Genomic DNA, 22,067 nt, shown 5'->3' with positions numbered 1-22,067 from the left:
TCAGCAGCAGTTCAGTTGCTTCTGTATCCTGCAGACAGGCAGCCTCATTTGGTGAGATTTGGAATGTAACATGCAGATTATCTGGCCAAACCTCCGCTTTTCATCCGAAAGATCCTAGTTTTATATAGTAGGGATTAGCACAGTAAAACTGTATTTTGAAATGCTTGTTCCAACCCCCTATCTGATGAGAGCTGGTTTGCTGGTTTAGGGGATTTTACTTTGTCCCCATGACTTGTTCTCACTCATCTGAGTGTATTTGCTTTACTTCTTGTGGCTGGCTAGTAACAGCATATAGAGGTTGTTACGCTTCCTAGTCTGTTGATATGGAGGACTGGGCGAGAGCATAACAAACCAGTATTCCTTCAACTCCCTGTCTCCAAGGTACAGCTAATCGGCTTTTATTGAAAACAGCAATCGGGGATTGCTTTATCTCTCTGACTTGTTTTTTAACTTCTTGGTGCCAGATGCTTCAGTGGATGCAGTGCCAGGAAAAGACTTGTGCTCGCTGGATTAGTGGTGTCACTTCCGCACAAAGACGTTTCAATATTGTTTTTCCCTGATCCAGTAACGAGGCTGACATAGTAGTTAGGACTCCAAATATCATGCTTTCTGTATCTAGGCTGGGTTTTAACTTATTCTGTGCGTCTCTCCCATGTTGTGACAGTGTTTCACATTTCACTGTTAAAGAATATAAAGTGTCTTTTCTGATTCAGATCCTGTGCCCTAATCACTTCTTCCTTCATGATGTCCTTCTGTCTGAAAAGAAATAAGATAGGAGTAAAAGCTTGGGGGGAGGGGGCACTTTTCTAACAGCAGTTCCACTCTTTGAAGTAAAAACATTCTCCTACATGTGTGTGCTTTCCTATGAAAGGTGATAACATTTTATTTTAAAAATGGAAAACGTAGCCCCTGTGGATCTGCAGACTGCACAGTCTTGTCATTGACTAAAGTATTCTTCAAAAAGCCACTGGGGATTTATTACTCACAATTTACAGCTGGAGAAAATGAGGAGATAGTTTAGTTGGTGGCAGTACTTTCACTCTGGTTGAGAACATAGATTGGATTTGAGAAATGGGCGATTCTGAGCCTTGTGCTCTTTTTCAGTAGTGCACACCCTGCCACTGGAAATAGACGGATTAAACCTCTTAGCTGATTAGGGTTGGTTTAAGGTTTTTTTGGTTTCTATTATGTATCTGCTCTGTTCAGAAACGTGACTGAGAAATCACAGAACCCGTACCTTACATTTAAGAATTTTGTTGGACAGTGTTTGTGCCACTGGGGATGATGCGATGTAAAATACATGGTTTCTTCAGCAGGATACACTAAGGCTTATGGCACTGGGTTAATACTTGATTTCTGTCCTCAGACTTGTAGCAGCCCACTGTGCAACTGTAGGGAAATCACTTCCTTGCTCAGTGTCTGATTTGTTCTGTCACTAAAATGTGAAGAATGCTCTGTATTTTGAGACATATTAAGGACTTATAGAAATTGCAGACAACATGAATGCTGTGGCCCCATTAGGGAGGTTGTTAGTACAGAGTTAAAAATAGAAATCTAATGAAAAAATAGTAACATTAGCAAATGCTGACAAAGATAATTTGCACTTAAAAAAGCTCATTGTGTTTGCATAAATATGTGTGTATAAGCACACATACATGAAATAAGTCATACTAGTTACAACATTAGTTGTATTCATGCAGTTTTAAAGCTTTGGCACTTTATACTTCCACAAACTAGTGGTGTTCACTTGCACTCTGTTTGAAAGTGAATTAAATGGATTTGAGTCTCTACCTGTTTAAGACCTTGGAATTTGTAGAACTTGGAAAAAGTAATTTGTGGTGTTTAATATCACTTGAACCGGTTCTCATGTTGGGTTTTGGTTTCTGCAGCATCAGAGAAGGATGAGATTGGGCATATGAGCATCCACCTGGTGTGGTACAGAACTGAAGTGCCTTATCATCTTTTTGCTATCCAGCATCAGATTCATCTATATTAGCTTGGATCACAAACTTGCATGGAATTTTTTCTTTCTATATTAATTGTATTTCTTATTTTTTATTATGCAGTGGTAGATTGCACAAACCAACCAGACTTGGACCATGTTGTGGTAGACATTGTAAAATATAGTAAATACAGTAAGTGGCAGCATCTGCCTCTAAGAATTTTATCCTAAAAAAAATAACCTCCAAGATCCTGCAAACATGCTGCTTTTATGTAATAGCCTCTGATACCAAGCAGAAATTTATTAATGTCCTGTGCTACTTTTATTATTTTATAATTTGCTACACAAATATATACTTCTGCTCAATCACAAGTCTATTGTATGATTATATGCATTTAGTTTCCTTTAGAGCAAAACAAAAAGATTAGATTAGTGTAAACCAGTTCCAGCAAAAGAGTTAGCTCTGCAACTGTAAGAGATCTATAACTAGGAAAAATATGTCCACAAAATATTTGGTTCCAAATCAATTCACTTATTGCATGTGATTGCAACTCTTTTTGCTTCTGCTTGTGCATTAAGTCATAGATGTGTTCTTGGAATTTTGCTAAAAAATCTGAAGTGTAATGAACTTAAAGCAGGGAGGTCATCTTTATTTTGAGAGATCATTTTATGTTGATTACTCCAAATTAATATTTGGTGCTGCCCTAGAAGTAAATTATAGATTAAATGTCAATATTACTCAGTTGAAACTCATGTATGTACACAGTTTGGGCTGCATATGCTTTGTTCTCACCAAGGCAGTTCACCACAGTGTGATCATCATGGTTATCTCAAGAAAAGGGAAAAAACCACTCAGTACAGTAACTCTAACTGTGGGATTTTTGTATGTGATACATAAATTTCATATTTTTTACAAATATGTTGTACACGCAGGCATCACTAAGATTCATTGGTAGCTCTCTAGACTCACTCTCTGGTATGTATGTCATAGGAAATAGTAGAGAAATGCAAGTTTCAGTGAATTTAAAGGGCACAAATGGATGTGGCAGAGACAAGCCCAAGCAGTGTGTGTGTTAATTTGGAGAGTGTTTGGTAGAAGATTATTGTGCTACTATTTGTCTAAGTGTGCACATGGTAGCTGGAAGGGGAAGATGATTTGAAATAAAGGGGGAAATTGTATTAATTTTGAATGTTTAAAAACAATCTAAAACTTGGACTGCATATTATTTTAAATAATTTGAAAAATTGAAAAATCATTTGTATATTTTGCTGATGCATTTTATAATTTAACCCTAACACTTAAAGACTTTTGTGCTTTGTTTGCAGGTATATGTCTAGAGTCCATGGTATGCATCCTAAAGAAACCACACGTCAGCTGAGTTTAGCAGTCAAGGATGGTCTTATTGTGGAAACCCTGACGGTGGGGTGTAAAGGGTCAAAGGCTGGTATTGAACAAGAAGGATATTGGTTGCCAGGAGATGAGATTGTGAGTATAAAGTCTTTGAGAAAATAAATCACAATTGCTGATATCTTAGCATGAAACTTTTTTTTTAATTTATATTTAAAGTTATTTATAGGTTCTGTGTTGGTGCTTGTGAACGGGGAAGTAATGCACTCTTAAACATTTATAACCTTTTCTATTCCATAGGAGCTCTTTCTTCTTGAATTCTGAGTTTTCTGCTATGAAACACTGGCAAAAACCTTGCCAGTTATCCCTCACTTTAACATAGTATTCTCTTCCACAGCTGTACCAGAAGACAGTAAATATTATTGGTATTACTTGAAATCCTCAGACATTCTCAAATGCTAAAGATGGTGTATTTAAAACAAAACAAAAAAAAGAAGGCGGCAAGAATTTTTGATTTATCTTGCTTTAATCTGAATCTGAGGAGCAAACACGGTTTTCAAAAAGAGCATCGTGAAATTGTGCAGTTATATACAAACATACATGAAAAGATGTGTTTTAAAGATATTTGTGAACACCAGGAAATTCAATTAGGAAGGATTTTCTTAGGAAATTTAGCTACAGGCATCCAGACATTGTTCTATGGGATACGTAACATAAATATTGAAATGGAGTTAAACAGGTTGAAAGTTATGTGAAGGAAAGAAAAGCATGTTTTTGAGTATCCCTGCATAACTGAGATGGAATGCACTCACAAAGTGAGAATAGTCACATAGGCTAGGAAAAAACTTGCAAAGTTGCTTTGCTTTGTTCAGAAGCCTGATCTCTGTATTTACAGGACCACATTTTCCTAATTAAAGAAAAAAAAAAAAGTTAATTCAACAAAGCCTTAAAATACTTTAACTAGAAACTGTTGCTTTAGAATATAATTGCATTAAATACAGATAAAATGGACAGCATTGTCCCAGACATAGCTAATAACTTAAATTTTTAGGAAATTCAGGAAAACTAAAAAAACACCATGCCACTCATTGCATTATTGCAGTCATCAATAAGGTCCTGAAAGTGAAACAACATGTTATTTTTTATTTTGGGAAACAAGTGGTATCCATAAACACTATGGTCAAAATTATCCCAGATACACTAATTCAAAGATTGAAATATGTATTTAATGTACATTCTTTCAGTGTTAAGGTGATAATTCTAATTTAATTAGAAACTCTCAAGGGAGCCTTTAAAGGGTATGTTATTATTCACACTGAAAGTAAACATTTCAAGATTCCAGCTTTGCTTCCTAGGTATTTCTTACATCACTTTTATCTGTTTAGAGGTGATACTAACTGTGTAGTTTCAACAAGACATAAAGCCTGAGATCTGTAGTTATCTCAAGTATTCTGTATGTTTGTTTCCTCTATTGCTAAGAGAAATGAAAAAAAAAAAAAAGGAAAAAAAAGCAAAATGCCTCAAAATGGTCATTCATATGATGTTTCTCCTGCTTATTAGCAACATTTGTTTAACAAAACTTGAAAGATAACCAGCCTGTAAATTCCTAGTGAGTCATTAGAATTACGCAATTATTTAATCTCTGAGTAAAAAATGTTGCCTTTGACTTGACCAAAGATTCTGTTTAAGTCAAATTACTCTTTAGTTAGTAGCATTGACTGTATTTTCAGCCTGACTGCTACTCACTGATACCCTGTGCTGTGACCATGTGCCTGATGACCAACCTGGTTGTTCAGAGCACTGGTGAGCTCTTGACTTAACAGTTTTATGCAAAAGTAAGGATCTACTTCTGATCCAGGACATGTTTCAAGACTGCCCAACCTCAGACTTCTTGATCTGAATCAAAATGCTTCGGACAGATGAAGCAAAACACATTGGCTTGGTATAAAGTCATTCTCTTTGTTCTTTTATTCAGAAAGTTTTAATGAGTAACAAAGTGTCATTGTCATCACTCGACATCAGATCAAGTATTTTCCGTTCTCCAACAATTGGTGCAAACCCATGAAGTTTGGTATGTTCTCTACTTTGGACACACTGGATAGTTTTACAGATGTTTTGCATGCACTTGATCAAGAGGCCGCTTGTAGAACCATGAGCTCAAGTTACGTTTCAGTGAGGACAAACACAGAATTCTTTTTGGAGATTCACTTGGAGGAGATAGAACCCTGTGAACAAGGGTTATTTTTGTTGGAACTGGGATTTCAGGATCATCAAACTTTAGCCTTTACCTAATTGTCAAACTTGGTTTGACTGGTGCTCCTGGAGCCTGGAAAGCTCATATTGTGAGAGAGAAAGACTTAAGAACCAATCCACCATCTATTGACATCAGTACAAGAATGCTTTTAGACTTTAGCTTGTTTCATGGCACCACAGTGGAAGTCAGGAAATACAGATTGTTCCAAGGAGATAGCAAAGGGGTGGCATTCTTGTCCCTCCAACCATGTTTTATTTGAGTATTGCTTGGTGGTTTGTACGCTTTTGAGATTTTGGATCTAAATTTTAGCAAGTAAATAAATGACTGACCTGGGCCACAGAACTGCTGAGCACTTTGTTTGTTACTAATGTAGGTGCCTGACCAGAGACTGCCACAGGGCCTAAAAGTACTGATTTTAATGATGACTCTGGACTGACAGGTAAACAGTGACAAAAATTGAAAGTATACAGATTATGAAAACACAGCTCTGTTTGGAAAAGATTCATTTGATAATCTGTGATACTTACTTAGGTGTTTCCAAACATTTTCCCTATCCAATAGGTAGAGATGATAGATTTACGCAGTGAGGACATAATCTCTGATAGGGTTACTCTTAGCCTTCAGAGGAATGTGTTAAAAAATTATACTACTTTGCTCTTGTTGTTCTATCAGTATGTTGAAGCTGTGGTAAAAAAAAAAAATTAAGCAAAATCTCATAGTTAGAGATATCATACAGAAGAGCTGAGGTGCAAAGTCAAAATATACAAGCTGAGATGCAAAAACAAAGCAGTTTGAAGGCATCAGGAGGCCCTGCCAAAAGGGACAGGTCATGACAATTCATATTCTGTAAAATTGGGGAAAAAAAGATCAGATTTAAGACTACAAAATTGTTCTTTTTCTGTCAGATGTATGTGGGAGAAATATTTTTATATAAGTTACTAAATTTAAAATATGAAGTCAGTAGCAAAATGTACTGTATTCCGAATGATATTTAAGGGTTGGTACCTATACAAGAGCTTCACTGCAAATATTATACCTCTAGGGCTTGTGCAGGTATTAATTTTGTTTGCTCATTTGCCATGTCTCCAGATGTTTCGCACATTTTCAAAATGTGTTCTCATCTTACAGGCTTTCTTTTCTTGCAGATGATTAACGCATTTGACACAAAATAAATGAGAGAATAATTTATTTTCCATTTTTATTCAGAATTTAGTTAGGAATTTTGCATTTTACTATTTGTTAATGCCATTATTATACAATTGAGCAAAATCCCTGCAGTTCCTTGCCTTGCAAGGGAAATGTCAGTCCTGAAGTCTAGTAGTGGAAGTTTACTTTTTTCTTTCTAAAGGCTTTATTTCTGTTTCTCACAGAACTTGTGGAATTTTGAAGTGTTATTTATTATCAGCATAAAAAAATTATCTCCTTGCTCTTTGGGTTTAGAAGAAAATTTGCAAATCAGTGTTGTTAACTGTGTTTTCAATGCAGTTGATAAAATAGAAGTGAAATGTAGTTCTTGAAGAAAATAATAATGAATCTTCTTACCTATTCATTACTATTTTCTATTATGCCATGATTTTTATATACTTTTATCTGTGTAAAATAGTGCTCAGTCTAATCCCAATGAAAGAAATTGAATTTAAGTACCAATGTCCTGTAGCTTTAGGGGGTGGTTAGGTACAGTTCTTAAAGTTAGTTTGTCTTACTCATTTACATTTTTCTACAGACAGTGTGTGCTGAGCTATTTTGAGCATTTAATGTGCTAATTCTTCTCCTCACGATTAAAGTCATAAAGCTGCTCTGACCCAGAGAGAGGCATTATGAATGTATAATTTCAATTTTCATGTGTTCATAAAGCCAAACAATATTGTGCTTTTCTAAAATGGAGATGTGTTCATAACACGGGTTCATTGTTTTCATCTGAATGCAACATATTCCTTAGCACTGCTGTGGTTTAAAGCTGGTTCATAGTGGCCAAATTCTCTAATGGTGTGTGAAGAGTGAGGCTTCACACTTAGTTAAGGCACTATGAGCTATTTCTTCAGTGAAGAATACATACAAGGTGATTATATTTTCAAGAAATTACTCTTTTTCATAGTTCTATTTTCTGATCACTTAATTGATTGCTTATAGAAAGAGCCAGCAACTCTTCTGGCTAGTTAAGTCTGACTTTGGAGGTTAGTTACAGTCATTTTCCTGTGCATTTTGTCCTCTCTTTATCTAAATTATTGCCTCACCAGTTCTTCCCTCTAAAGATTTTTTAGTTTAGTGGAGAGCATGCTGTTTTGAGGGGCAGTTGCCTTGCTTTCCTGTTTTCAGAAAACACTAGAAATAGAACACACTTTTTCCCAATATACTCATGTATTCTTTATGTGCTAAGTCATTACTGGGGATTTTCTGGTATTTTATATTGAAAAAGTACTGGTGCTTGCTTAAAGTGACCCCAGATACTTTCAAGCCACAAGGCTGCCTAAATAATCCATCTCTTCACTCTGCCCATGTTCCCATCATTTTAACCTTTGTTGTAACCCGCTGCCAGCACTGTGAGTCTTGAAGGTGATTTTGTTAACCTAGTGACCTTAGGCACACACCCACTGATTATTGTGATTTGATGTGTTGCAGGTTCAATTTTGCTAGAATCAATCTATGTGAAAGGAGTATTTTGACTGTTATGTTTGTGTTAATCTAAATTACTTTAGGTTGAGCAAAGGCTGGATTCCTTTCTTGCCATGCTTAATTGCTTTTGTAATTATATTGATTTTTCCATGCTAGGTCAGTATTAGTAGCCAGAAGCTGTTTTTTGAACTGGCTGTGTCATCTTGAGTCTCCATAAATATGAAGATAATTGCAAAAAGTTTATAAACAGTGCCTGTGAGGGTTTGAATATTTTCTGTACATAAAATACACTTTAAATAAAAAAAAAAAAATAAAAAAAAAAAAAAAAAAAAAAAAAAAAAAAAAAAAAAAAAAAAAAAAACCAAAAAAACAAAAAAAAAAAAAAAAAAAAAAAAAAAAAAAAAAAACCAGACAAAACCAGACCACAAAGCAAGACCAACCTAAATCCTACCGTTTACTGCTAGCAAGCTAGGGCCTTCTAAATAACTAGGCTGAGGAATGGTTTTAATGTGCATCCCATTCATTTCAGTTAGGAGCAGAAGGATAATATGAAACAGAATAGTGACAGCCAGTGCCTTCATCATGAAAGCTCTTGCAACTGGAGAGCACAAAGAGGAAGAACACGTCACAGCAAATGAAGAAAAATCTCCTTCAGTGTTTAAAAAAATACTCCATTTTTCTTATCCATCTGCACTGCCTTTAATCTGAAGTCCTGTGTGAATTCACTGATCCAAAGCCAAGCACAGCCCAAACCATGATGGTTAATATTTCTTACATATTGTAACAAATTGAGAATTTTCCAGGCTGGAATGTTCCAGGTAGATTCCTAATTATTGTGAAAGTACCAGTGTTCTTTACAGTTGGTGATTTGCTGATGCAAAGAGTTAATAATTGAACCCATGAGAGAAAAAAGTTCAAACTGGTTTCCATCTCTTATTCCACACCTCAGGGAGAATATGAGGAGGCTTCGGGGTCAGGCCAGATAACAGTTTGGTCACACAAGGAGCACTGAAGGGAGATGACATTCTGAAATGCTTTGAAACTTGTTTTCTGTCTGACTTTCCATCCTCTACAGTCCCATCATTCTGAGCTTGTTTCTCCAAAAGACTGACATGAAATCAATCCACCGTGTGCTAAATGCAATGATTTTTCTTGCACATTATTATCACAAAGTGTAGTAGTGATTCTGCTCATTAATGACCCAAAAATTACTGGATTTGTGAAAGTTCAGAAAAGCAAATATTTTCAAATCACCAAATCAAAGCATAGATTGTTTTGCCCTTGAGAAGCAAATTAGAATTTGGAATTCCCAACTCATGGATGAGAAATGCAGTCTGCATTAAAGCCAAGGCCCTCCTCTGTCTTTGCACTGAGGCTGTTAGCATGCAGCTCGTGAGAATGGCCTTGCTGCTGTTCCAGTGGTTCTCCCTGTCTCCAGATGGGTTAAGAATAATGGACAATTCTCTGCATTTCTTTTCCAGTCTTGTTTTTCTCTTCCCATCTGTTCAGGAGCATTTCTTTCCTCTCCCCTGCTCATCCTTATTTTTTATTCCCTGCAAAGGGAGTTCGCACTGTTTGGAGGATCTTCATATTTCTGAAGGTGACGCCAGTCGAGTCCATCTTATTGCATGCTTGAGAGATGCCACTTCTTTTAAACTGGTAAAACAACTTCATCAGCATCTTCACTTGTCTCTCTCAGCTTGGCCAACTTAACTTTTAAATATTCAGTCGATGAAATGCTGTATTCTTCTTCAAGGCTTTCACTCTCAGTTCTGGAGTTGAGATACTGATGATGATGTTCAAAGATTTCACAAATATTTTTTTCTGATTAAGAGACTTTTTCGAAGAATATGAATTTTCTTACATGTTTGAAGTAAACTAGTCAGAACTAGTCTGTATAAAGCTTCTATCACTGGCCTTAAATTATCTAATAGAATATATGACATGCATCAGTCTATCTTGATTTTGTTCTGAAAATATTCTTCTTGGGTTTTCCCACCACTTTTGTGCCAATCCTGACCTAGTAGTGTTTTTTTTGGTAACTTTGTTGGTTCAAATTGCTGTGTATCTCTGGCAACTGATTTGAATGTTTTATTATTATGTCATGCTGGTCACTGAATGAAACTTGAAGCTGGTCACTGAATGAAAGTTGAAGCTGATCAGCTTATTAATATTCATCCTTTGTTCACAAGAAATGCAGGCCTCGTGCCTATCACTGACAGCTGAAACAATACCAGCCACACCTCCAGCACAGGGCACATGGACAAGAGATTTGAGGAAACTGTGTAGTAGGTTCTGCTCTTGGTTCAGATAAAATGTTTCTTTATGTGCTGAAGTATCAACTTAGAAAAGCACTACAAAAATCCATGGAGAAAGTAAGACCAGAGAAACAATGCAAACATATTTTAAGAAAGAAAATGGAGGAAGACCACTTTTGTGTGCAGCTCTTCTTGAAAGGAGACTTGGAACTACAAGTAGAGATGGTTTCTTTCTGGTCTGGATTCACCTTGTTTCTAGGGGAACAAAACCTACACACACATAATGTGGAAATAAAAGGCATTGCACCTAATAAATACTTCACTCCATCTCTGATTTATTTCCATAATGAAAATAGCCTACAATCCTCCTCTTGGCTCAACCTAAGTCAAAAATTGTGGCATTAATAGTGGAGGGAATCCAGTTTCTGAGGAGATAAGTTGAAAGTTTCTATTAACCTTGAACTCAGTTGGAACATGAAGAAAGAAAAAAAATATTTTCGTTTGAAACTGATTTCTATTTCTAATATCCTGGAGGAGAATACTTGTATTGTCTCAACTCAAATAATGTAAACTACTGCTACCCAAACATGATCTTCTTGGGAGGGAAATTAAGATTTATTCATTACTTCAGGAACACAGCTCATAGGCTGAGAAGATAAGCGTGACAAGGGTTTTAGCAGCCAGTTTGGTTGCTGACATCCTACTACACTTCTTGAGAAATCTCTCTTCTTGTTTAGCAATGGGAGTTAGAGACTGGCTCTATAATTTGAAGCCTTTCCCCCTGAATTGTCCAGAACATAGCTACAAGGTAGGAGAGGGAACAAAAACCTACCTGCTTTGGCAGGAATCCAGAGAAGACTTTGGTGGTTTATGCAAGAAACAGAAGACTTCAAAGGCAATAAATTAATTAGATAAACTAAATAGAGTTGCAGATTAGATTCAATGAAAATAAGCCAAAAGAGTACTGAGAGGCTGTGAAATCCACTGCAGAACCTGAATCTTCCCACATCAGTACATCACAAGAGGATGGAGTTATCAATGAAAAAATGGAAATAGATTGCTATGAGGCTATAAATATGTCTGTGTTTAATATGCACTATGGAGAAGGAGATTTTGGTCTCTCCCCTGCCTGATTTGTAGAATAAAAAGGATTTCTAAAAGGAGAGATTTTAAGAATAATGTAAAACAAGAAATCCCACTTAATTGCTGAGATGCCGAAAATCTTGGTCAAATAAATAAATAAATAAATACTCTTAAAATTAAGCAAGATACGTAGGTAGTTGCAAGGATATACAAATTCATAATTGCTTTGTATTTTTTCTTTTATTGATAAAATATGAATAATGAAGACCTACAAAGTGTCCTACAGAGTCAGTTTATGGATATCCATTTTAAAGATAAAGCCCAGGTCATCAAAGGAAAAGATCTATAAAGGCAACTGATCTGCAATGGATAAATTATCCTGTCTGCAAAAGCACACATCATTGTAGCTGCCTGCTGTGGTAGTTTTCTAGAAAAAGAAGGAGAAGATAAAGTGAAACAATTTTCATAAAGGGATTCTAGCTGCTGAAGTCTTTTTGGCTTTGAAGGAGAGATGGATGCTTGTTTATTTGGTGAGCACTTTTGATGAGCAAAAGCAGTAGGGAAAAAATACATGCAAAATAGGAAGAAATGTATCTGGTAAACACATAGACATGGGGAAACGGCAGGGGAGAAAATAAGCTTATTTTGATGCTGAATTTACTCTAAAGCAGTACTCCAGCATTAAATGTAAAACATATGACGATCTAAGAAATTTTTATCATTGGGAAGCAATTGTCCTAATCAAGTATGGATTCTTTACAGCTATGATGAAAGGGAAGTACATTATTAAACAGCTAACTCACCATTTACCTGCTGCAAAGATGGAGTATGTCCTCTGAGCCATCAAGGAATTAATCACACCTTCCTCAGTTTGGAAACTAACCTTTTCATCATCTTTTTGATGAAAAGATAAAAGCAGATTCAGTAGGCTGCTGAAAGCAGGTTTACAGAAGGATTCGCGCTTGCTAAGGAATAGATGGAGCCAGGGATGTGGCCTGAAGAAAAGTCTGACCCAAAGGGCAGTAGGAAGACTTCCCTCACAGCAGGCTGTGGCCTCTGGTGAATAACATGCACAGTGTCCCCACTGCCTTTGAAAAGATCCTGGGAATGGTGTTCCGTGACACATTGTATTTCTTCGACCCAGGTAGTATTTGGTCATGCTGGTGTCTGAGTGAAAACCAGCACGTCTGCCAGAGATCCCTGATAAGATGGAGGTTTCTTACTGTCTACTGTACCCAACGAGAGGCCAGCGTGCCACGTGCAGATGATTTCTCTGAAAAGAAGTAATGCTCTACAGATAATCAGCCACATTTTGCGAAATTCCACTTCTTACAGAGTAGTTCCTCGGAAGTTGAACAGTTGCAAGGATTGCAACAGTATTGCAGGATAGATGAGTAAGGGGAGACCTTTCAAAGCTGGGCGTGGTTTAGAGTTTCCACAGTTCTTAAGGGCTGTTACCAGCTGTTCTTGTCTGAGCCTGTTTCAGACTGCTTTTTTGTATGGGGCACAGAACAGACAAGTGAAGTGGGCAGTAACTGTTTACAGCAAATGTACAAGTAAGAAGCATTTCCTTCAGGTTTTATACTGGAGGACAGAAGTCCTATAGGTAGTGCATCCCCATGGTGGTTCATTGTATTTGTGAGTCATAAAGAATGCAAAATGCACTGCAAGGTTTTCACAATTACCTTTAGTATCGCTTATGTATAATTGAGAAAGCTTTGATGGGAGCAGATGCTGCCTGAAAAAGACAAGAAAGGAACTGGCTGATTAAGAATGGAGAATGTGTTTAGACAGAAATAGATGCTGCTTTGTTTAATGTGAATGGGGACATAGGTTCCTGCAGCATACTCTGAGACCTCTTAAGGAGAGGACATGGAGACCAGAGAAGAGTAATGATATGGTAGAAACACCCATGTTAGAATGCAGTACCACCACTTGTTATTATAATAAAGTCTTTAAATTTACAGCAGAAAGTTTGAAATATGAAGGATTAAGTACAGAAGATAGTAATTACTCCCCAACAGCAGATGATGATGGATGCATGTTGAAAAACCTAAAGCAAAACCAAAGATATGAAAAAAGCAATGAATAATTTTTGTGGGAGGCAATTATTTCAGTGTATCTGACTACTTGGTATGGACTAGTAGTCAACTTTTTTGGATTCCAGTGAAGAGTTTCTGAAAGCCAACAAAGAAACCTTAATGGCAGAACTCAAGATTTTAAAGGCTTATTTCTTAGCTGAAGATAAGAAAATATAAAATAGGACTCTGATGTTAAAAGCTGATAGAGGTGAGGAGAGGAGAAGGAAGTGTTCCTTATGACTGTTCCCAAATCCTAAAATACCAGAATCCAGAACATTTGCCTCAGAAATTATATCTGTAAACTGAGTGTAGCCTATCTCATTAGATGTTAAAGAAATAGGAAACTGAGAAATAGTAGGAACTCATTTATTGACATTCTTTTCTGTTTTCTAAAGGTTTATGGAATAGTTAGGAAAAGATTACAATAAAGGTGTGGGCTGGTGATTAGAAAATGTCTTGAAATAAATGTAGCATGCAAATATTACTATTTTTAAATAATTTATATTTTGGAATTGCTTTCTGCTGGCATGGACCTAGTTGCCATTCTAGATTTCACCACCGTGACAGTGTATATAGTGAAATCTACCATTATATGCTAATATTCTCCCTTTCGACTAAATGTGGAAAACTGTTCTAAATTCTTTATCCACTGGGCAGTTGGAGCTCTAGAGACTGTTAAAGCACAGACACTATGCAGGGCTGACCATGAGTTTGTGCACAGGTGGGTCTGAATGAAAATCCAGGGACTTGGGAGGAGCTGTGTGTGCATGAGTGTAGGTGAGAGGTATGGAGAAACACCGCAGCAGCAAAGAAACTCTGGAGAAGCACTTGAAGCAGAACACCTGGGAACAAAAAACCCAAAATGTGCTATGGGACAAGTGCCACACAGGAAATGCTGGGAACCATGAGCTCCATGGAAAAGGCTTCCCTTCTTTTGCATCATATTGAATTTAGGACAACAGAAGTGTATGTATACTATTCATAAATAAACATGATGTGCCAAAAAGATAACTGACTTATAACTGTTTTTCCCATCTATGTGACCCTTTTCTTTTTTTAGCCATCTGGTTGGGTCCAAAGGATATCCATAGTTTGGATTGTTTGGGAAATCTAGTTCAACAGAGTGAAACCTGCAAATCCCCAGAAAGGGGAGTTTCATGAATAGAGTTTTGCTTTTTTCCCCCCCTCCCTTTTCCTCTCTCCACTGATAGTAGAGTGACTTAATACCGAGTATCTGGGCTACCATTAAGGGACTTGGAGAAAACAGATTAACAGGTAAGAAATGAGCTATGTTAATGAAATATTCATTATAAAAAGGCAAAGTGGTCCTTTTAGACAAAGGCTAAGAAAGGAGGTTATACTGTTTTCATCTGCAATGCCTACATATAATTTATATGAAAATAAAAATTTATTAATTGTTTTTACTTTTTATTTTTTCTTTTACAATAATTATGGGCTTGCTAAGGTATGAAAGTGACCTAATAGTTACAATTGTGACCTCTGAGTTATTGTTAATTTTACTGTCAGTATGTGCTTCACATCTCCTACTTAATGGTATGCTAATTGTGCAGCAGGATGTCACATTCTCCAACATACAGATTCCCTATTTCAATTACAGCTAAGTAAATCTCCATTACTAATGAGTAAGCATTTCTTTTCCATGTACATTTGCATTATAATGGACATTTTCTTTGTGCACTAAAATTATTCTTTCCTTGACAACAACTATATATTTTATTTTACAGTAAAGGCTACGACATGATGATTCATTCCTTTCTGTTGAGTTTATCTGTATTTAAATTGTCAAATGTTCTGGATAGCCTGACATTTTCTGTCCCATGTTACTTTTCTGTACTTCCAGAATAAATGTATGTATTTTCTTTAAGACAACCTACTTAAGACAAATCACAAAAAAAGTAAGCTTATGTGCTGCTCATAAACTAAGCTGTGTTTTTGAAATTGTTTCGGTGTTTCACTTACGTTGCTGAGAAATCTCAGCTATTTATGTCAGTGCAAAGTGACCTCTGTGATATAATGTTTGACTGATTTGAATATAAAGAACAAGTGACCACATGTGGCCCATATCACTTGCAAGATGCCACTCTGCTTAACAGAGCACAGATAGCTCTTTGGTTATTAAATACAGCCCCCCGAACCGGCATTTGCTGCCCTGCTGGTGCATAGATCTACAGATGCAGCAGGCAGCTGAGTGAAAGGAAGGGGGAAGGCCTCCTGTTGGATCTGAGCTGTGCAGCTTTGCTGCCAAACCCGCTGCCTCTTGAGGGCTGTGGCCAGTCACTGGGTGCCGCTGAACTGCTGAACTTGGGCAGCCAGTGCTGCCGGCGGAGGATTCCCCTCGCCTGCCAGCACAGTGACCCAGGAGGCTTTCCCTGCCCTGCCTCAGGAAATAAGGATATTGGCAAATTGAGTCCCTGTGGCGGAGATCCTTCCTTCAGTCTGCGTGGCCCTGGGAAAATGTAGCACCTTTTATACACAAATCAGGACTGTGAGTTTTACTGATAAATTGATACCTTAACATTTGATAATACCCAGCAAAGAAGGTGTTGCTGAGATTTTGGCGGGGCCACTCCCTATGCAGTAAATTATCTTAGAAGGATCTTTTTTAGATGCACGGGGAAGGTTTACATATCAAAGAGAGTATCGATGATTAATTAACAATCATTAATATTCCTGATGATTTTTAAGTTGGCCTGGTGGTGGGTATGTATATGGGGAAAATGATGGGTGTTGGGTTCTATTAATGATATAAGTACATGGGATATTTTAAAGAAGTAAAATGTGGTGAAAGTGTTAAGTAGCATTCCAGAAATGCAGGAGGAAATGTATGGAACCAGAAGTTAGAACTAACAGATTGATTTCCTGGTCACTGTGCATGAATTCTTTCTAGCCTTATGTATATCCTGATAATCAGATGGCTTACAGTATAGATACAAAGTTTGTTTTGTTTTTATTTTGAAAGGCCTACGGTATGCAGCCTTTTTCCCAGACAGCAGCAAAAAACAAGGTGAACAATTTTTGCACTATGTGGTTTTGAATTCTGTCATATTTTCTATTACGTTTTCTGTCTTCCATTAGGGTAGCTTAGTTTACTATACTAGCCACCACCATCATCCATGTCACTCCCAACTCCGAGTTTAGTGTACATCCTGTATGTATGTAGCTGGATGGCTCTCCCGGGGCTGGCAGTGGTGGCTCACATGTCACGATTCCCTGTCACCACGGTCGCCCTTGGATCGGTGGTTTTTGGGAGCGGCTGGTGACACCTGGTGGTGGGTGCGGCAGTTGCACACTTATTGACCCTGTCTGCAGCTGGCGGAGTTTTGACCTCTCGTACCCCAAACACTGACAGTCAGAGCTTGGTATATTTAAATAAATCCATTTCCCACATGAAAAAAACAAACAAACAAACAAACAAAAAACAACAAAAAACAAGCCAAACAAAAAAAAATGTGTTGGGAGCACGTTCCCCTCCTTTATGCAAACGGAGAGAAGCAATAGCCAACATTTGCTGTTGGAGGAAAATTAATGCCTCTGACCTTGCTGTTGAAGTCAATAGGGCAGTTGTCCACAAGGGTTATGTACCTTTTATCATTGTTTTTTATTAGCGTTTCAAATATATTGCACAAATGAATGTTTTATATAATACTTACGCACTAAATATACTGCATTAAACTAAAAATCTTTTCTGTGAAAAACCTGGGTGTTTGTATTTAGAAATAATGATGTTTTCAAGACTTTACAGTGTGAATACTGAAGGAAACTTCTTCTGGTGTTTTATTTAACGTCATGGTTTCTGGCTTGAGTGTATGATTTTTCTTGCCAGCAAGTATATTTCCGTATGTTTATGAAATTCCACACCTCTTTGCCAGCATATTTCTTAACAATGGAATATCTGGGAGATACAAATATGTAACTAGTACAAATAAAAATTAAGAATCCTGGAATGTGATTCTGTGGTGAAACTCCAGGACCTCTTGAGGTCTTCTCAGTTTGATTTTTATCTGAATAGATCTTTAACCAAAACTGATCCTTTTTCTTGCTTAATTGGCCCTTTACTGTCACCTGATTTTTTTTCTTGTTTCATAAAGAAATGTATTACAGTGAATATGAAAAAAATGCAAAGCAATACTTTATCCTGATTTTTCTCAGTCTGCAGGCAAATCAAGTGTAACAACAATGCAGTATCTTTAGTTGTTTCTAAAATATCCTAAAGAAAGGGCTCCCAAAGTACACTGCCACTGGAATTTGGAAGGGGAAAGATTTGGTAAACCAAGAATGTGTTCTTTATAGTCAAATGTGGTGGTATTATTATGCCATCCTGAGATACACAGAATTGGCCAAATAAAATTAAATGGGGAGACTGCATTAAATAAGAAGAAATGATAAAAAGTCAAGTTACACTGCTAATCTGCACAACAAAGGAGGGCAAAGTTCTGAGTTCAAAAATCACTGGTTAAAGGTTGTTAGAGGGGTTTTTTTTTCCACCCTTAACTTGCTGCCCCTGCAATCCAACATTCATGGTATATAAAATTCAGTGTAGGCAGTCTGGGTTGAGGCTGTCCTTAAATCTCTTCTGTTCATGGGGGCTCTGGTCAGATGGGTTAGATGCACAACATGGCTGTTCTTCAGTGCAAGGGACGGGAAGTGGCACTTCTGCGTAGCACTTCTTATGCTGCTCCGCTGGAGGAGACCTTTCACACGAGGACTGAAATGAAACGACTGTAGTTCCCAGGCACAGAAAAATGAGAATCGAACAAGTGCCAGTTCCGGCAGTCAGTGGGAGTCGCTAACTCCACCTTTACAACATGACATTAAAAATAGCTTGATCAGATTTTTATCAAGATAATTTATTGCAGAATAGGAGTGATTTTTTTCAGAGATCTGAACCCATTGAAAAGTGACATTTGACATGAAAAGGCGTTGGGAGTTTTATCTGAGATATGACAGCTATTTTGTCTTCTAAGTGTAGAGAAAAGTGTGACATTTCAGATAACAAACATAAACATTTAACAGTGGCCACTGGCAATTCTGCTTGGTTTTAGAACTATAGATTCCTAGAGCAAAATTCTGCCTCCAAATTATATGCATGTTGCCCTCATTTATTTCAGCAAAGCTTGTGCACATGTTTCAAAGGTCAGAATTTGGCCGTTGGGGGTGAATTTTCAAGGAAGAATATATTAAAGACATCTGTGCATCAGCAGAACCATATCCTTTGTCTTCTGTAGAGCATTTCAGGAATGAGCCTTGTGCTATTGAGCACAGCAAGTGAAACATTTTCTATTTTTCGAATTGCATTGGGATTGCTTAGCAGAAACATTTCTTGCAGTAATTGGTTCATGATTTCATTTATTTCTTGTAACTCAACACTTTGATGCTGAAAAGTTGACAGTTTTAAGAGAATAAAGACTGGAAGGGACTGCCCTTCAGAAAATTACAGTTGAAAATATACTGTAACAATCATACCAAGGAAAGTAGTCCAAGGAAATAGGTATGGTCTGTTGAGGTGCACAAACTTTTGTTTGCAGTCTAATACGGAGAGGTCAACAAGTGTTTTACACAAAGGTAGAAAACAAACCCACTTTTCATTGTGGACAGAGCTCATATTTGAAATTGGTACTAATCAGACACTTGAAAAAAACTAAAACTTGGCATTCATATTCTATTGGAGTTAGTGTGTATTAAATTGATGAAGATCTTTAAACATATAGGTTTTCCCCTGTTTTTTAAACAATATACACTTCTTAAAATGTTTATAATGTCTAATTGCTGCTGGATTTCAAGACATATCAATTTTGTTCTTAGTTCCTGCAGATTTTGACAGAATGTCATACCGAAATATTTTGTATTTTTTGTAGGACTGGGAAACAGAAAATCATGACTGGTATTGTTTTGAATGCCATTTGCCTGGAGAGGTGTTGATATGTGACCTGTGTTTTCGTGTGTATCATTCCAAGTGTTTGTCTGATGAGTTCAGGCTTAGAGACAGCAGTAGTCACTGGCAGTGCCCAGTTTGCAGGGTGAGTACCTCTGAGATTTCATGTGCTGATTAGAGGATTGATATTCATTAATAGATTCATTAAGGTGTCCAGATGGTCTGGCCAGGTTAATGGATAAAGAACTGAATATTGAAATGATGGTACCTACCTAGAGCATCTATACAGAGATACTAAAATGTGGTGCATGTAGCAGATGGTCATTTTTGAAGACTCCAGCAAGTTTTACTTATGCATTTGAACACACACAGTTTACTGTGTGGGAATTTGTGTACGTACGTATGCCACGCGTGAATGCAGTGGAAACCTTCAATATGAGTAAACAAATTGCTGTATAAGATGCTACTGTTTTTACTTAACATCATTTTAATGAATCATAATGTAACTTTTTTTTTTGCATTTTGATGACTGCATTCTGAATATTTTATTGGAATAATATTTTACCTTATAAAGCCACTATCATGTTGCTGATGAGGGCAGTGTCAAAAGATACAGAGTGAAATCCTGCTTCTCATTTAATAATGTGGATTCTGTTGGTGCAAAAAGGGCAATCTGGATTTCACTCATAGCATCCATATCTGTTTGCTCTTTCTTTAAAAATGCTGTTCATATGACTATGGTAGGGAGACAGCAAAAAGTATTTTTAATATACTTTTCAAGAATGGGCAGATATGTTGTCTACATGTCATTAGAAGACTAAACATTCTAGTGAGAATAGTGCTTACTGATACCTGGCCATGAACCAGCCAGACACTTCTTGTTGTTGTCATCTGTGTCACCTCCCCCCGTGGAGCACATTACTAGGCTTCCTACAGAGCTAGGCTTCCTTCCTGTGGAAGGAATAATGCATATGAATGTTTAAGATGAAATTCTTGCTAGAGAAAAGCATAAAACTGCCAGTTCCACTCTGCCTAGGATTGCTAGAGGGAGAGGCAATTCCCTTGCTAAAAGCTTAGCTCCAGTGCAGAGCAGCAGATCACCTTCAGATGATCTGTGGTACAAGGAATGTAAGGGTTCAGGTACTTTGTAGTGTGGAGAAACAGTTGTTGAAAATATGTGGATTGTTTTGTCTCAAAAGAGCACTTTTTTACTGGTGTTACCTCAGAACCAGTGGTAAAAAAACTGTTGCCTGTTGCTTCAGATTGAGAGCTCTCAGGGTTTAGGGAAATAGCAAGAAAATCAAACCTGCCTCAAGGAAGTTGAAAGGAATGAAAAAGAAGTAGTGGCAGGAAAAAACAGTTAAGAATAGAGACATGTGCTGTATCTCTCCATATTCAATTGCTAGCCTTTAATTTAACTAACAATATTCCCTCTGTTAAAAACAAAGAATGACCATATATAGATACATGACTTTGAAATTTTTTAATACATCTCTTTAATAATTGTTGGTTCTCATAATACATATTGATAGTTCTTATAAATAGATAAAATTAGGTAAACTGGATCCAGTCTCCACTCTAGTTTGCCAGTAATTTTAGATCCCACCGGGTGAGAATAGGGAATGTAAATGGTTTATGCCACCTTGTATATGAGGTAGCTTTTATAACATTTATCTTGTAGCATGAGTGTCATCAGAGTGGAAATGCTGAATCATTGCCTGAAGTATGCACTGATACGTCACTGTTAAGAACAGTTTGATTTTCATTTTGAAGCCTTGAAGTCCTTTATGGCAATGATATTAAATAAATGTTTACCTTGAAAAAAAATCCTGTGAAACTCAGACCATGTGCTCTGTGTCTGACTTTCTACCCTTTTCATTATACAAAGTCTATTGAGAGGTTTTGGGGACTCTTAAATACTTCCTGCCCCAGAGGTCTTTGGCTTGCTTAGTGCCTCAGGTGATGATCAGCCTATGTTTGTGAATATTGCCTTTATGAATGCCATGGCATCCTTTCTCCCCCTGTGCCAGCAGCTCCTGTTTTTCTGGTAGTTAATTCAAATAATTTCAAGCCCTAAGTCTGCAAACTTGGATTAAGGAGGCTTGCACAGTCCTTGTAAGTGTGGGAGTCAGCATCCTTGTGTCAGGCTTCAGTATTTTTTTGCTACTTTCTCCCCACCCTCCTTGGAAATGACTGCTCTAATTTCATGTTAAAAGCAAGAGAGTGGCCTATATTCAAAAAAGTGGTAATATGGAGAGCCTGGCTGATGTCCAGAGCAGCTTAACTATCTTGCATAAGGGCAACGGGATTTGCTTTGCATTATCAGCAGTAAATACGTACGTTCAACAAAAGGGATAGCTAGGACAAGGAGATACATATCTTTTCATACCTTAGTATGGGGATTTCGAAGCTCTTTACAATGGTGAGGTAAAAGTATGTTTAAAACTTAATGTATTGGGAGAAATAATCTAAGAACACTTCATTCTTATGTAAATATTGCTTTTGTAATGCTGCCAAGGTCAGCAAACCTCTTGATTATTCATTTCACAAATGCTGGTTGTATTAGTTTGATCAACCTGTGCAGCTTTATCTTGC

General features: G+C 37.1%; 1 protein-coding gene across 4 annotated transcripts in view; it reads left to right on the top strand.

Moving 5' to 3' along the window:
- ZMYND11 (zinc finger MYND-type containing 11) overlaps window positions 1-22,067 on the top strand; it is a 104,887-nt gene that overhangs the window by 57,701 nt on the left and 25,119 nt on the right. For 2 of the 4 annotated variants that reach the window (XM_027886152.1, XM_027886153.1), the window contains exons 3-5: window positions 3,269-3,428; window positions 16,560-16,604; window positions 19,456-19,617. In XM_027886152.1, coding sequence (XP_027741953.1) covers window positions 3,269-3,428; window positions 16,560-16,604; window positions 19,456-19,617 — 367 coding nt within the window. The remainder of the gene's footprint in view (window positions 1-3,268; window positions 3,429-16,559; window positions 16,605-19,455; window positions 19,618-22,067) is intronic. The other 2 variants (XM_027886154.1, XM_027886155.1) reach the window with 2 other exon arrangements.

This window comes from Empidonax traillii, unplaced genomic scaffold, assembly GCF_003031625.1.
Source record: "Empidonax traillii isolate 1590-97213 ecotype Southwest subspecies unplaced genomic scaffold, ASM303162v1 scaffold178:size2223814, whole genome shotgun sequence".
In the NCBI taxonomy this organism is placed as follows: Eukaryota; Metazoa; Chordata; class Aves; order Passeriformes; family Tyrannidae; genus Empidonax; species Empidonax traillii.
The sequence above is the reverse complement of the archived record's forward strand: the minus strand, read 5'-3'. Positions and strand labels throughout refer to the sequence as shown.